This window comes from Euprymna scolopes, chromosome 24 (genome assembly GCF_053919585.1).
Source record: "Euprymna scolopes isolate OS-2025 chromosome 24, ASM5391958v1, whole genome shotgun sequence".
Classification (NCBI taxonomy): domain Eukaryota; kingdom Metazoa; phylum Mollusca; class Cephalopoda; order Sepiida; family Sepiolidae; genus Euprymna; species Euprymna scolopes.
Window position 1 is genome coordinate 11,216,605 of NC_136505.1, and position 18,237 is coordinate 11,234,841.

An 18,237-nucleotide genomic window follows, 5' to 3' on the forward strand; every position below is an offset into this window, starting at 1 on the left:
GTAACTGTGTGCTTTTTAAAAAAAAACAATTTTTACCCCAACCCATCAAAAAAAATAAAACCACATATTGCTACTTGGACGTAAGGGGCTTCTATTTGAGATCATTGAATTTATTACAATGGACTATGTAAGGAGATGGGCAAGATGTCTCTTTACATTACATTTAAACTTCCGTATGTCAGTATTAGTACAGTCAAGGAAACGGGAAGGGAATTCCAAAGTCTAGCAGTTGAAAAGAAGCTATTAGAGTAGAAGGCTTTCCAGCATTTAGAGACCTCTACAGTAAAAGGGTGGGACTTTGCTGCTAGATGGGCTTGTGTATGTACGGCAAGGGGGGAGTAGAAGTGCAATGGTTTTGTCAGAGCATTCCATTAAAGTATTTGTAAAACAAACACAGGGATGCAACATTTCGTCAGACAGAGGTTGGAGCTTGGTTGATAGTGCAACATATTAGATTTGAGGTTCGCTTTGGACTCTGAGGAAGAGAAACTAGTGGTAGTGCCAGCCTAGATGCAGCACCAGTATTCTGTGCATAGCCGAATGGTGGTTTAGCAGAGGTACAACATACTCTCAGGTGTGAGTAATTTTCTAGCATAATCCACATTTTTTTGCAGCAACCTTGGCAATGTTCTCAATATCTTTGTTCTAATTTATGTTGTCTGTGAATGTTAAACCCGGGAGTTCTTATTTTCCACAGTGTTATTAAATAATTGTCTATATTGTTATTTATCTTGAGTGCAGCGTTTTGTTTCTTTTTTAATAATCGAAGTTGATAGATTTTTACCAATTGCTACTTTGGTAACAGAAGAATTTTTTTTCCGATTCCACAGCCCTGATGTGTATGTGCATCTGTCTTGCTTTACCAAAAATGTTTGCCGACATGAAAAAAAAAAATGTTTCTTTTGCATTTCAGTCGTCTCAACTGAGAAAAAAAACAGTAACGGTACTTTTCAACACGGTTTATATTTGCTGAAAACTTGTTTTTTTTTTTTTCTTCTCTTCTTTCTGCACTTAAAATTAAAAAAAAACAATGTTTTGAATCTTTAATGCAAATGTTTGTTGGCCCTAACACATGGCGGTTTTTTTTTTTTTTTTTCCATTTTTTTTTTTCATTTTTGATTAAATAAAATAATTGAAAGCAATTTATTAAATTGGCATCCAACATTAAATTCCTTATTTATGCAAGGGAGATAATTGTGACTGTAGAAATATTTCAAAAACTACAAACGAGGCATTTTACACTGTTGCATTTATATATATGTCGAACTCTGAAAGAACCTATGCAGAATTTCAAACTGAACCCTTTTATTTAATGCACGAGAGTATATTGTTCTTGATTCATCAGCCATAACCATTAAGTAATTTTTGTTTTAGTTATTACCTGCCGTGAGGCTTGAACCTTCAGCTTCAGGAAGACAATCACTTAGAATTGATCGTTAATCTACACTTTCATCTATTATGCTACTGATTATTTAGTAGGTGCTAGTTTACTAGGGTCATTCCAAAAGTAAGGCTTCCTATTTTTTTTTTTAACTCTAACTAAAGAGTTGAAGAGCTACAAAGATTGGAATGGTACCATTAAAACAACCAACCTTTTGTGCACCTAAATTTATTTTTCTACATAATGCACTTTTACCAGCCTCTTTTGATGCCTCAGTCATAATCTATCTTCACAAATTACATAAAATCGTTAATATTTGAAATTTTTAGAGGTTCTGGAGTCAGACATGAAAATCTCAGCTTTTAAAAAGATACACCCAAAGAAAATCAGATTACATTGGTCAAACATTAAGAAAACAACAAAAAGAATATTGCATTCATCAAACATTATGAAAATAACAATAAGATATTACATTGGTTCAAACCTTGCTAAAACCAGATGAGAATAGTAGTCAAGTTATCCTAATAAAACTTTCTTAGCTTTGTGGCTTGACATATTATCATCCTGTAAATCAGGGGTTCCCAACCTGTGGTGCTCGACGATATACCAGCGGGGAGGGGGTTGAAAAGGTTAACATTAAAAATAAAGGGTATTAGCTATATGTTACTTTTTGTGTTTTTTTTTTGTTTTTGTTTTTTTTTTTGTTTTTGTTTTTTTTTTATTTTGCAATGTACTAACTTTTTGTTATCGTTTTATGTTATAAAGTTATGTTCAAATATTGTAATGAAGTGGCCATTGAATACATGACTGGATAGATTTAATCCAAATGTATTGAACTGCAAGTTCAGAAATTTTAGTGAGTGCAAGATTTGAGGGAAATTTCCTAAGGGGATGCTTACCAAAAAAAAAGGTTGGGAACCATTGCTATAAATAAAATAAATATCATGCTTACTTCTATTAAAATAAAGTTATCCAAACTGTTCAAGCATCTTTTTTCTTTTTTTTTAATTTATAAAATTGATAACATACTGCTAGAATAAATCATTAGTCATGGTGAAAGTAAATATTTGCCCGAATGGGTTTTCCTGGATATCTCTGCCCCCCCCCCAAAAAAATAACCGTTATGGGGGAAAATTGCCACCAACTTGCCCGTTCATTTGTTCATTTATTCACACTTTTCTCAATAACCACTCCTTGGATTTTTTTTTAAATTTTGCACAAACATTAGTCATGGTGAAAGTAATTTTTTCACTCGTGGAGGGGAACCTTGCATGCTCGACTTATTTAAATAGACCTTCGGTCACAACTCGTGTTTGCACAGTGAGGAGAACAGCATAGCCTAATATAAATTGCTTTCCATTTTTGTTATTTTATCAAAACTGAAAAAGAAAAAAGCTTTGAACTGAAATTGATTTACTTAATTTATCATGTTTATTCACAATTTTGTGTGCGTTTGTTTGTCTCTGTTGGTACTAAAACAATTCCAATTCACTAACAACTTGTATTAATACATATAACTAAAGTGTGTGTAGCTCTTAATCATTAAAAGAAATCTTCTGAACGACATGTGTTATTGTTTTTGCACCTGACTCTTTCCACCAGTGTTTCTCGCCTTTACAATTCAACGAGGAACACAGTGTATCACCACCTTCATAAAAAAAAAATAAATAAATAAAATTTACACCTCAAAGCAAGTTGTTAGGATAAAGGTTATCAGTAGAAAGTTTAAATATTATGAAACTGCATCATTATTTTTACTTAAAACTAGCAGGCCTCCCAGCATTACCCAGTCATACAATACACTTAAATATGATATCTGAATTCATGCAGATTACATATTTATTATTATAGAGACAATTCTCTATCGATTATTATATTGAACTTAATATAGAGTAGTGAGATCGAAGCTAAATATTATATATATATATATATATATATATATATATATATATATAACTTGGGTGCCATCAGCTAGAATCGAAACCAAAGCGTACAACTCTCCATTCTCATTCCTTAGCCTCTGAGCCGTGCTCGTACTCTCACACGTACACACACACATTTGGATAAATAAATTCACCTGTCATCCCTATTTTAAAAGATGGAATCGCCCAATCGTCAGACAAGATTCAAGCAAGGGCAGAAGGTCCACCGTTTTATAATTATATAGACTAGCAGGGCTACCCGGCGTTGCCTAATGCAAAGGTGCAACATATTTCTATTAAGTTCTATCTCTCCTGTTTTCTCTTTCTTCCTCAACTAGCCCATTCCTCTCTCTCTCTGGACATATACACACTTTCCTTGAGGAATGAATCAGCATATGGTAATTAACTCCTTGATTAAAAAAAATCAGGTGCTTCCCTCTAGTATGGGCGTTTAGTAATAATTATATATAACAAATAGTTTCAGTTTAGAAAAAAAAATGTTTGGATTTCCTGTATACAAGTGAAATTGCTCATTTCTACCAAACATCATGGTAGCCATGGTTAAAATAAGAAAAAAATTTTGTCTCCCATGTTAGCCTTTGAAGAATTCTATAACAAAGGTAGATAACTTGTAAACCAGTGACTTATCTGACTACATATTACACTGGGTATGATACAAAACTGCATCCACAGATTAGGTTCTGATTTGGGAGCTTGGATAAATGTAGAATCCTCCTTTAATTACTCTTAGGCCCACTCTGATCCGGAATGAGTGTGCCGGTCATGGTCCCATCTATAGGATAAATAGAACTATTATTTTTTTTTATTATTGGAATCCTTTGAGATGAGTAATTTGGATTTATTTATTTGCAGACTGTTATTCTGCATAGTTGTTGTTTCGTTATGTTTTGGCCTTCTTCAGGTGGTTAACCGCACCGACTGACAGAGTCTATCTTTCTCTCGAGGGTAGATGGGACTCTTAAGTCGTGGTAGGCACCTCATCTAGTGATGGCGTCACAATAAAAAAATACCCTTGATAGCCCTGGCGAAGCATTAAGTATTCAGCTACCGACAAGATCTGAATTACACTATAAACTTGTGTAGTGAGTTCAATCTCGGCTACGGCCGCACTGGATGGATGGAACCGCAACGGCATAGGAATATTGAGTCTCATAATTATATCTCCAGTAGATACTGCCTTCTATAGTTGTTGTCGTCTCACCACATTTTGGCCAACTAAACCTCTGGCTTATCCTGTTGCGGTTAATCACCTGAAGAAGGCCAAAGGATGAAATTGGCCGAAATGTGGTAAAACAGCAACTATGAAGATGAAGATAACAGTCTGCAAATAAATAGAAACTATTGTTTATGAAATATATACCTACAAAACAAATGAATCTACATACAAATCCTATACAAAGTGTATGTACATATTAGATAAAATTCAAAGAAAATAATGCTTAAAGGAAAATAACTCTTTCTACCTTAATGTAAGCTTCCCTTGACAGCAGATATTTTTAAGAGTTATCTGCTCCTGCATCGACAAAAAAATGGAGAAAAATCCAAAATGGAGGAAACTACTGAAATCTGCTTAGCGGCAATTAGATCCCTTTATTCATATTAATTTTGTTCAATCATACAATTGTTAATAATTTATATTGTTGATGTCAATAGAATCGTTTTCATCCAATTTATTTTTTCGTGTTTGTTTTATCTCTCAAACAGTATGATTCGGCATAAAATGAACCAATGATGGTTGCCATGTTGATGGTTAATCAAACAAACTGTAGAAAAGGGAATCTTAGAGAAAGTACTTTTATTAGATTGTTTATTCTTTAGGTGTTCACTTGTGTTGGGAATTGGAATAACCAAAATGAAATCTTTTTAGAAAAAGTTATCTTGCAACTGATTGGATTTAAATAATTTAAAATAATTTATATGAAATGCATTTATCTTATGGAGATACAAGGAGACAATAAATGATGGCATCAAAATAAAGTAAAATTGTTGTGATGCCAATGTAACTTTAATTTAATCTTCGTTATTTTTGCAACATTTTGACCAATGTGACCTGACCTTTTTCACGTGCCTCCTTTCAAACCTGGGATCTTATATAGATTTTCAAACCAAACCCTTTATTTTATCCAGAAAGAGTAAAGTATATTTTAACTATTGAATTTTTATTAAAATAAAAAAAATGCCATAGTGTGAAATAAGGCAAAATTGTAGGAATCTATTTCATAAAATAATTAGGAAATAAGATCCATCCCAATTCATTTTGGTTTCTTTGTACACAAATCATTTTAATCATCTGAATAAAAATCTAAAGAAACAAAATCAATGTTAGATACTTGACAACAATATGTGGAAATCATATTAAGCCATAACAACTGACAGGGTTTTAAATTTCGCTTGTCAATTAATATTTTTTACTGAACCCTCTCAATCTTTATCCGTTATAGAATGGGGGGGGGGCAGTGACTCCTCATCATTAATATAAGTTTATATAAATTGGGCTATGACTGTTTAGCTAAAATTATGTTTATGAATAAGAAAAAAACTTAAATGGTAGGAATAATGGCCATGATCCTGTCATCACCAACTGATGTCCTTCATGTTTTTAGTGGCCTCCCACGTGGCTGTGAGCCAACAACATTAATGTTGGACACACTTTAGAACATTTAATCTATAATATAAATCTCACCTGTCTGTTTAAATGTATGTTTGTATGTCTGCCTAAAACTTCCAACTGAGGCGACAGATTCTCACGTGATCGGTATCATTTTGAAGCTCGACTCTTCGGACAACAAATATTGAAAAATTGGCCACAAACATTAATTCCTTCACCCTCAACTAGGCACTTTTCTACAGGGAAGATTCGGTTTTTTCGTCGATATTTTCGAAAATCATCTCTTTTCGATTGTCTAGCCTTAATTTAAACCTATGTCACTTCCGGTTTGGCGATGGGCGCAACGGCAAAAATGTCACCTTTTTTTTCATGTTCTTTTCCTCCTTCATGTTACTGGTTCAAGCCTGCTTTCCTACTACTTTTTTTTTTCTTTTGCTCAACACACACCTCCAAACACCCGATTAATGCCGGGCTAGTTAAGAATAAAACTTAAATTGTACAAAAAATGTTTTGTTTTTTTTAATTCAGTTTTTCTTAATTCAATTTTTTTTTTTTTTTTCTCAAATTTTAAACTATCGGGAATTAGTATTACAGTTAACACCAATAAGACTTTATTTCAAATATATTTACATTTATACTAGGTTTACAAAATAAAAGAACTTAAATGAATGGGAAAATAAGTTTTTTTTTTTTTTTTTTTTTTTAAATACAGCTAGTGTTGAGATATTTCTTCATGGTGGTGAAACCCTATATTTACCACAGGTTAAAACTCTAAAATCTGACTAGGGAAGTTAGGGTTCAATTCTATCAAATGTTTGCATGTTAATTCACCTAACCTGAAATTTTTTATTTCTTTTCTCCTGTATTTGTTTTTTTCAATTGTGAATTTGTATTGTTTTATTTTATTTTTTTTCTCCATGCATGCATATTTGCTTGCTTGCTTGCTTGTCTACCTTTTCTGTTTTTTTTTTTGTTGTTGTTGTTGTTGTTTTTATTCTGTCCAGATTTATTTATTTTCATTTCATTTTGTTTTTCTGTTTTATTAACTCCTTTTCTTCAAATGATGTGTGGACCTACCTTTTGTGTATCTTACCTTTACCCTCTTCACCATGAACCATGAGTCTTAGCTGATTTTATTCCCATATTTACTCTTATATATATTCACACACACACACACATATATTGATGTATAATTATGTCTAAACAGAAGATTACCATGTCCATCAAAAATTGTTTCTTTAAAAAGGAAAAAAGTATATTAGTCTGTGTCAGTTGAATCCAAAAATATAAAAAGTAAGTTTTATTTTATGGAATATATTTTTTTAAAGATTTTTTTTTGTTTTGTTTAACAAAGTGCTCAGTATTTTTAATTTCTAACATAGAGCAAAATGATAATTTATAATTTTTTTCCACGCATAGTGCATAAAAGAAATAAACAAAAGTTAAGATTGCACTTGGTTTTCATATATATATATATATATATATATATATATATGTATGTATGATTTAAAAGATTTTTCGGATCAAGCGCCGACACAATGGTATTAGTTGTTTACAGCTGTTTCAAAGTAATGTTTATTTTAAATAATGAATCAGAAATATGAATTCAATACAAAATAAATGCATACATTTTACATGTCCAAAAAAGTTAACAACTCCACCAAAAACCTAACTACCTTATTCATTAATTCAATTCTATATCAAAATGCATAGCGAATTTGGATAGGAGAGTAGAAAACACATAAATGGCATTCATTAAGTTGACAAGAAGGTTCTTGCAGAATTTTTAATTTTGATGTCAAATGTGTATTTTTCAAATAAGTTTTCGTTATAATACTTTCACTTTATGTATCATTTTAAAAAGCATTTTTTGTTCTATCTAATCAGCAGTTACAATCTCACACGATTAAAGACTGTAAATTATAATTTACAAGAATTTTATTATAATTTACAGTCTTTAATTGTGGTCTTTTATGACAAGTTTTATTTCCCATTTTGGTTGTATTGAGCTTTTTTATTTAATTGGAATTATTTATTATATAAATATCTATATTAAGTTTACGGGAGCTTGTAAACTTAATTTTTACTTCTTGATATTTTATATATATATATATATATATTAGCTGGTCACCCGGTGTTACAATATGCTTAAACATGATATTTTAGTTTATGCAGATTGCGTATGTATTATTATAGAATCAATCATCTATTGAATAGTTATCCCGGCGGATTAATTCACAAAAAAATGAATAAATAATAATGATAATGTCGTTCATCAACTTTCGTCTGTGTTTGTTTACAATATCACATCAGCTGATATTTGGGCTTGACAATCTTAAAAATAGTTTTTCTTCTTTTATAGATAAAAAAGAATTTTTACAGGGTAATATTTTATGTTGCACCAGTCAAGGGAAATAATAAAATTATATCCCTCAGCCGGTGTAATGTAAGATATTCCCCTGTAAAAATTCTTTCTTATCTACATGAGAAGAAAGGGCTTTTAAAATTGGATTCTTTTTATTTTCGATACTTATCGGATGAATTTCTGTACAAAACATATCTAAGAACACTGCCAGACATATAAATTACCTTTGTGTGAAATTTGCAAAAGATAGACTCAGCCATTTTGGAATCTGAGGAAGGAACTCATACACACACAAAGTAACTTTTATAATAGTATATTAGTATATATATATATATATATATATATATATATATATATATATATATATATATATAGAAAACTACTTTGCATTTTTATTAATACTCTGAAAAGATGCATCAAACTCCCTCACTCACATACACACTTAACATACCATAAATATAGATATTGTTTTCTGGAAGAAAATACTTTTATTTATATGTCTATTCCCTCTCTGCTACCTGTTTCCTCAACTATATTTACTCCTCACTAAAGATATTTCCTATAAATCTGACCCCCTTTAATCACAGTAGCACTTATGAATAAATAGAGATTTGCCTTATTAAGTGCAAAATACAATATAACATTAAATGACTCAAGATGTTGATATGCTGTAAAATAATTTTATGTTCATGCAAAATATATAATAAAAAAAAAAAAATTAAGAGATCAGTGGCAAAAAAACATTATTTGGCAGGGGAGTAAGATGAGAAAATATAGTAACTATTTCTGGTTAATATAAGCAAAAAAAATAAAAGCATTTCCCAGTGTCCTTTTTTTCTTTATTCACACATTTCTAAATTTAGAAGCGACATACAACATATGCTCTCTCGCTCTCCACCAATATGAAAGTGCTTATTTAGGAAACTAATTCTTAGTGCATTTAACACTTTTTTTCTTTTTAACATTTCAAACTAATCTTTACAGATGTAAATTTATAATATTGTCTTTTTTTTTTAAATCTTTTTTGTTTGTTATAATTAAGTTATTTTATAAGCATATCAGTTTTCATCTTTATCTAGATCCCATCACTTTATAGCTAATAGGTAGAAAAATATTAGTGAAATTTTGTGAAAAAAAATGTATTACTTAGTGTTTGCATGAGAGTAATTAACTATGATGAATGTATTTTTATTGGCAAAAAAAAAAAAAAAAAAGTTAATTTTTTTTTTTTTTTTTAGCTAATGCTGAGTACCTTTGTCTTTTTTATGGATTATTAAAAAATAATAAAGAAAGTCATTTGATTTTAAAAAAATATATATATTTATGTTAATTTCTTAACATTTTGTAAATACATATCCAGTTGAAAAAATCCTTTAGGACTAATGTAAGATTCAAGCTCGGTTCTGACATTGTAAAAACTACTGTCTATTCCTTTTTTATTAACCAACCATATTTTTATTTGTGTTTGACAAATTTAAAGATCCTCATAACATTTTAATAGATTAATTCGTTCACAAAGTTATTTTGACTAAAAGAAAACTTACTGCTCTTCAGACATATTTTCATTTTTCAACACCTTATCTCATGTTGATATACGTCATAATCACATTGACACACCGGTTCCTGCCAGATCACCGAAGTTAAGCAACGATGAGCCTGGCTAATATCAAATAGGTGGCCGTTTGGGAATACTAGGTGCTGTATAGGGTGGCAAGACAGCACTATCAAAAGAAAAGTAAGGCGCCTCTTTCCCTCCATTAGTCTGTGGGAGACCCCTGAGCAAGGTCGAGAACCAGTTCTCCCGATCAGGGTAAGGTGAGGTCATGGTAAGCAAGTGACGTATGTAATACAGAAGCACTAAGGAATAATTCTGTTCTGGTTTCGTATCTTGTTGTGCTGGCCAGAAGATCCCTTTGGGTACAATGGTCAAGACAATCACCCAGTATGGGCACTGCTCGGACAGAAAAAAACTGCAACCTAATGTCTGTACAACTGTAAAAAAGGTTGTGGCAATACATGAAACACTTTTGAGAAAACTGAATGATGAGCAGCAATGAATTCGCAAATGTCTTGGAGAGAGATATATCATAGGCAGGACACCACTTGAATTGAATCTGATGTTGAGGTTAGATGTTTCATAAATGACTTCCAACCGTGCCTGTCTGTTGCCATTTCGCTTGGATCAGATATCAACTGATCTCCTTCATATCTTATGTTGGGCTTTGGCCCATCAACATCACTTGAGTATATGCTTTGACAAAGACTTCTGGTTTAACCGACCGTTTGTCCAAAACATTAGCATGTTGAGTGTCGCGGCCATGTAAATTTGTTTATATTAATAAAAATATATCTTGCTCTTTTATTGAGCACACTTTATAGCCTTGTTAAAGTCATTAGTTATCACTCTTGAATACCTTTTAACCTGGGATATATATATATATATATATATTTCTGTAGAAATATATTTTCTAATTATATATCAATCCTTATATAAGAAGCTCAATCTGATTACAGAGCAATATATAGAATAAATGACAAAAATTTATATTCCAAAATTCATGATGTTGACAATCTTATAATTTATTCTTTAAATCAGTCGATTTATACAATTCTTGATAGTGTCTGTTTCATAGCGCAAAATCAATCACTTAATTATTATATCAATCAGTGAATCTATTATGCCCTTAACTCATCAGAAGGGCATAATAGATTAACTAATTGATATAATAATTGATTGAGTTTGCGCTACAAAACAGATACTGTCAAGAATTGTATAAATCGACTGATTTAAAGGAATAAATTATAAGATGGTTAACATCATGAATTTCGGAATGTAAATTTTTGTCATTTATTCTATATATATATATATATATAGAATAAATGACAAAAATTTACATTCCAAAAAATATATATATATATATGTGTGTGTGTGTGTGTAATATAATAGCTTTAAAAAATACAAAATCAATTCTCCTTAGTTGGTAGTTTATTATATTTCAAAAGGAAAAATTATTACAATATTGTTTTGTTTGCAACCGACAAGTCAACAAAATTATGTCTGTCACAATATATTGTAAATATATATATATATATATATATATAGTAAAGACCTTCAGTTATTTGTATGCCTAATTTGCATAATTATTTTTAAAACAGTTTATAATAAATTAATGCTTGGTGTTATTCATTTGTAATTTTATTGTCCTATTTTCCTCTATGTATGCAATAGTTTTGTTGATGTAAACAGTAAAGTGATTCATAAAAAAAAGATAAATTGCCAAAACGTCTCTGAAATACCACGTTCGTTAGTTTTCAATGGATGTAATTTAAATAAAACCTAATATCCCATTTTTTTTTTACTTAGAATAGATTTATGTTAGAGGTATGTAATGTAAATTATACTTTTTAAAAGATTACTTAGATTACTAGCCATTAGATGGCAGATACATTTTTGCTTATTTTTAATAAACGGAAGCAAGATGTACTTTAAAAAATTTAATTGTAAGGATGAAATAATTGCATTTCAATTTTCCAGATTGAATTTTGTTTTTAATGTTCATATAAATTTAAAAATCAATTAACCAATATATTTTTTCATTTCTAAGTAAAAGCTTTACATCAAAAACATTATGGAAAGGTTGTGCTATAATAACAAACTTATTACAATTATTTTTATCTCTTGTGCATTTTGTTTCCTGTGATTATTTGTTTCTGAATTGTATTCATGTTATTTTGATTCTTCAGACTACTGTTCTCATCTCAAATGTTATTTTCACAACGTTTCGACTAATGTAATCTCTGATCTTCTTCAGATGTATCTTGTCCAACTTGAGAAATCATTGTCAAACTCACGAATCAACCTTTTGTTTAATCCACAGGAGTAGCATGCTCTCATTCTACCAGTCATGGCTTGGTAGAAATTTTGGGCATCGCCCACACTGAGGATTAAACCTTCAACCAACAGAAGAGTGTAACTTTACAAGTGAATTTTACCAAGTACTTTATCCGCTACACCATGGGTCCTTGCAGATAATTCTAATATGAACTTTAAGAGTCTTAAACCAAGTTTGTTTTTAAATGTACAATCTTACTAGTTATATATTTTGAATCGCCACTTATCGAGGCCTGAAGGCCACTCAAGGATAAGGGTTAATGAATGTAAAGTGGTAGCATAGTAATCGTTAATGGTGTAAATTGGGTAGGATTTGATTATTTATGGGGACGGCTTAACAAGAACTTGTTTACATTGGATTTGAAGGCTATCATGTTGTATTCAACCAGGAAGCAGGCCAATGGAACAGTGTTCCAAAGGCAAGCAGTTTTAGGAAAGAAGTTTTGTTCATGGAATCTACGTTTAGATTTAGGCACAGATAGAGAGTGGGGAAATCGTATATAGTGGTTGTAGCTAGCCAAGTGTTTTTTGTGAAAGACTCGCAACGTCTCTTCTATGGGAAATATCGACACAGATTATTACTATATATATATATATATATATATATATATAAAATAAATAGTAAAAACCATATGTATGGTTTTTACTATTTATTACTTTATTACTATCTCTTTTTACTATATCTATTATCTATATCGACCGAAACGTGAAAAAATAATACTCAAGATGAGAACAGTAATCTGAAAAATTCAAATAATTGAAATTATGATTATTTTTAATGCTAGAAAATGTTAATGTTGATTTAGGTATTTTGACTCTTTCTAAAAGGAAGAAAAATCATTTCCCTCATCTTACTTTATATCTTGCTTCTTCTTTGATAGAACCCAGAAACGGCCAGTATTGGGCCTGAGACCCTAGATAACAGTTCCAATCCACCAACACCTTCAGACAACCCGCCTTCCGCCAACTCGACTTGGAACAATTGGCCGAACAATCCCAACTTGCAGAATTCTGATATGCCGCGACCGCACACAATTTCCTCCGCGTATGAGAAGACTCATCAACGCCCTGCTCTCACGGAACAGATGTTTTTACCCCCTTCCTCATCCAGAGACATGCTGGACCAAATTGTGCAATCGAACGACCCTAACCAGCCTCATACGCAAGCCTCACAGCATGGCCACATTCGAATGGAAAGACCCAAGAGTGCTGCAATGAGTGGTGGAGCAACTTCTCCCTACTCGAGGCCCACTTCCGCTACTATCAACAAGATGCAACCTGTTCTGCCCCCACTTGGTCCCAAACCTAAAAGTAGTAAAGCAGTTCCACCACCGACAGTTCCAGGTTTGTCTGCCTATGATTTTTTAAATTAATTTTATGTTTTTAGTAACATATTCTTGCGTATAATTTTCTTTATTGATTTTTTTTTATTGACTGATTTTTTATTTACTTTGTTTTATGTTTTATAATTTTTTTTTTTTAGATTTAAAAAACAAATTTTTTGTCTTTAGTGACATATTCTTGCGTATAATTATTTTATTGATTTTTTTTTATTGACTAATTTTTTATTACTTTGTTTTATGTTTTATAATTTTTTTTTTTAGATTTAAAAAACAAATTTTTTGTCTTTAGTGACATATTCTTGCGTATAATTATTTTATTGATTTTTTTATTGACTAATTTTTTATTACTTTGTTTTATGTTTTATAATTTTTTTTTTTAGATTTAAAAAACAAATTTTTTGTCTTTAGTGACTTATTGTCTTCCTATGAGTTTTGTTATTTTATTAATTTTTTTTCTTTACTTTTATGTCTTTAATAACTTATGAATTATCTGTGCTTTGTCAGTGTTACTTTTTTATTTTATTTAAATCTGATTTTGAAAATTAAATCTAAATATGTAAGTTTATAGGATGGCTGTAGCCATGTAGAATGTCGGGGTATTCAAATGACATGACGTATGAATAAAAACCGTAAAACAAGATCTTATTTATTTTTTTTTTATTTTTTGGAATTCTTTGAGATGAGGCTTGGTGTGGGTTTTTTTTGCGGACCTTTATACTCATCTTCATTGTTGTTTCACTACGTTTTGGCCAACTCATCCTCTGGCCTTCTTCAGTGCTTAACCGCAACAAGATAGGAATGCTGAGTCTTGTAATTGTATCCCCAGAAATTACTGCCTTCCCTGGTTGTTGTCTCACCACATTTTGGTCAACTAATCCTCTGGCCTTCTTTGGGTAGAATTGAAACAGCTGTTTTCAGACAATGCTCACCTGGAACTTTAGAGACTCAACACTTCTATCTACCCCGCTACAGACTTCGAAGGACGATCAAAGTTGAATTTTTGTGTTATAAATCCAATTTTATGTTCTTATCTGGTCTTCCATTGTCGATTCAATACCGAATGGTATTGTATTTTTTTATTTTTTGGAATCCATTCAGATGGGGCTTCATAATTGGTGTATTCATTTTTTTTTTTTTTTTTTTTTTTTCGGACTGTTATCCTCATCTTTATAGTTGTTGTTTCACCATATTTTGGCTAACTCATCCTCTGGCTTAATATTGTGATTGACCACCTGAAGAACAGACAGCAAATATATTGTTTTATATAGGCACCGCCAAAACTGGAGGGGCAGGTCAGTACTTTTTGACGGACGGTCTTTTTAAAAATCTACCAAAAATCAGGTAATTATCCGATCAATACGAAATTTTCAGCGATTATTAGGAGAAGAATGAACTTTATAACAGTGTACTTATTTTTCATAAACGATATTTATATATATATATTTTTTTGCTTACAAAACCCCCCCTTGTTTTGAAGTGGGAACAAATATGCTTAAAATAATCATCTGAAACTGAACAAAACATATTGTGTTGTTGTAAGGGACAGAATTATAGATTAAAAAAAAAAAAAAAAAAAAATTGTTTGCATACCTTATTTTGACGTCTGAATATCAGAACTTCGATTGTGTTTAATTATCCCGCTTTTGAGTTTTGAAGTGTGAAATTCGGTGAATATGTTAAGTAAAATAATTAATTTAAGTTAAGCAAAACAAAAAAAAATTTTTTTTAATATTTATACGAAAAAAGCCATTTTAAAATTTTTGATAAATAAATTAACAATTTTTTTTTAGCGAGCCGAATAATGCATGACCATTATTAAACAGAGCATGCTTTGAATAATCGATACAAAAAAAAAAAATTCGATAAATATTGTGCCCTTTGTGTTAAAAATAGCATCATTTTTTTCGATCTCGTTTGAAAACGTTTGCCGCCTTTCGACTACGGTGGACCAAACGCGCTGAAATAATTTTTTTTTATTCTGCTTTAAATTGCCCCCTCCCCCCATTTTGGGGAGCTTGGCCCCCACACACATACACATTAAAAACCAAACTCATACAAATGGTCACCCATCTGGTACTGGCCAGCCTCAGCTTAATACATTGAAATTTTCGTCACTGAAAAATAAGTTTTTTTGGCCTGTTTGGTCTTCCATAGTTTTCGTCTCATCAAAAGAAAATGTAAACAGAGTCGATCTGAACTCTACGGCGACGCGAAATATCTGGTTACCTATATGAATAAGTGGAATTATTTGAAATTCAGGTACTTATATTATAATATTTTTGTATATTCTCTTAGAAAATCATCCTAAATCTTAGTTAGACAATAAATGAATAAATAAATTATTTCAAAAACCCTTTTTTTTAAATATTTAAGTACGTTTTTTGTGCAAGACAAAAAATATCAATTGTTAACTTTTTGGGAAAATTTAACATTTAAAATTGAATTAAAAATAGTAGAAAAAGTTTTACATTATTCTGTTTTCTATATGATAAAATTCAGGGTTTTATCTTTCTGGAAAAAAAAAAGTTACTCAGAAATAATGGATTTTAATAAATGTAATTTAGTTTTAAAAAACAACAACAACTTGATTTTGCGGCCATTTTTGGCGGTGCCTAGTTTTATAGAATCTTTGAGTGATTATTATAATCATATAAAAAATGTTTAAACTTATACTTTTAAAAAAGTTAATTTAAAAAGTTACAGTTGATCATAAATTGCTACAATGATTTGTCCAATGCTTTTCTATATAAGCTTTACAAGCTGTCATGCTTAACATTTTGATTTTCAAATCAAGTTTGACTGAATTTTAAGTTTCATATTGTTGTAACAATTTGTTTCAATCTTATTTCTATTAAGTGACTTTTTACTTTTTGTTTTATTTTTTGGGAGAGGTAGAGGTGGCCAATATTTTAACTTGTGAAACAAATAAATTAACGACCATTCTTTTTTAAAATCCTTCCAGTAGTTCAATTTTATATCCAACAATCATTCAGTCAACTTATTTTTTTAAACTAGATACAATTATGAGTAACTGTCATTTTTTTATATATTAACTGAGTAAATAATTATTTCAGGTTGAAAGCCACAGGTTTTTGTGCTCACTGCCATAGGAGTCAGATTAGCAAAGTATGTGTGTTGGTGTGTGTATGTATGTATATATATAATCGACTATTTATTTCAATATCATGTTTCTTTAAAAGCAATTGCTTTATTAGCATGATGCAAAGTTATAAGTTTATTGTTTTAATGTAAAAGTTTATTTGGGTAAAACATGTGAAATCAATTAATTATAAATTTGGTTTGTTTTTGTTTGTTTTTTTTTGTTTTGTTTTGTTTTTTTACTCACATCCACCCTAATAATAACTTGGATGTAAAGGGCTACTATTTAGATCCATGCCCAGAAAAGATTAACAAGATGTTCATTTACGTTACATTTAAACTTCCACATATCAGTACAGTTAGGGAAGCAGGTAGTAGGAAGGAAATTCCAAAATCTAGCTGTTTGAGGGAAGAAACTATTAGAGTAGAAAGATTTCAACAGTGAAGGGGTGAGATTTTGTTGCCTAGTGGGTTTGTCGAGGACATGTATGTCAAGGGGACACAAGTGCAATGTCTTCATCAGAGCACGTTCCATGAAAATACTTATAAAACAGGCACAGAAATACAACATTGCAGCGATGAGACGGGGGTTGGAGTTTGGTTGATAAAGTCGGACTGATTAGATTGAAAACTCTTTTTTGGGTTCTATCCGAGCGGAAGAGGTTAGTCGTATATGCATCTGCTCAGATGGGTTGTTTTTGTATATTGTCATTTTAAACACAAATATGCACAATTATTTGATTTTTTTTTTTTTTTTTAATTTGTTTTACTTATTAAAAATACATTGTACTCCTGAATGATAGACAGTATTTTCTGTCACATTTTGGGGGGAGAGGTAGGGGGTGGGGGTCACTTAACATAAGCATTTTTCTTTTTTATATATAATATATATATATATATATATATATATATATATATATATATAAAAAAGTTGAACTGAAAACAATTTTGTTTTTCTGTTTGTAACATCTTTTTATTTTCTATTTAATATTCACTGTATGTTTGAAAAAATAATCATTTGCACATTTTGGTTGCTTTTATTTTTCACTTTAACCGCGGCCATCATATTTTGACTAAAATGTTTGCCGTTCTGAATTTTTGAAATGAGGATTATTTGGATTCTTTGAACTACTGTTCTCATCTTGAGTTCTATTTGCACATTTCAATCAATATAACCTCCAACCTTCAAGTGCATCTCGTCAAACTCGGAAATCTTTCTGTCAAACTCTGGGAATCTGGGCGGAATTTCAAACAAAACCCTTTATTTAATTCTCGGAGATAGTATACTCTCTTTCCATCAGCTGTGACCAGGTAGAAGTCCTAAGTAATTTGAGTTTTACAAAAAAATCCGAGAGTTTGACAAGATACATCTGAAGCGAACAAATAACACTGGAGATGAAAAAGTGTGAAGAATATGAATATGAAAATGTTTGCCTTTTTAATCTGTTCTCCACAACCGATTGTTGATTCATGTGTTATATTTTGTATTTACACAAGCCATGTAACCAATTATTGATCATAATAAAAGCAATACTGATTCACGTGTCATATTCTGTGTTCGGAACACAGCCTATTGTGTTTCGGAAATTTTGAGATGAGATCATTG

The 18,237-nt window shown here is 30.7% G+C and overlaps 1 protein-coding gene across 50 annotated transcripts in view; it reads left to right on the plus strand.

Moving 5' to 3' along the window:
• The window catches only part of LOC145246585 (protein MTSS 1-like), a 395,811-nt gene that overhangs the window by 296,594 nt on the left and 80,980 nt on the right, over positions 1 to 18,237 (plus strand). For 34 of the 50 annotated variants that reach the window (XM_080108226.1, XM_080108208.1, XM_080108211.1 and 31 more), the window contains one exon: positions 13,071 to 13,533. In XM_080108226.1, the coding sequence (XP_079964352.1) occupies positions 13,071 to 13,533 (463 nt within the window). Of the gene's footprint in view, positions 1 to 913; positions 944 to 13,070; positions 13,534 to 18,237 lie in introns of all 50 variants that reach the window. The other 16 variants (XM_080108203.1, XM_080108204.1, XM_080108206.1 and 13 more) reach the window with 1 other exon arrangement.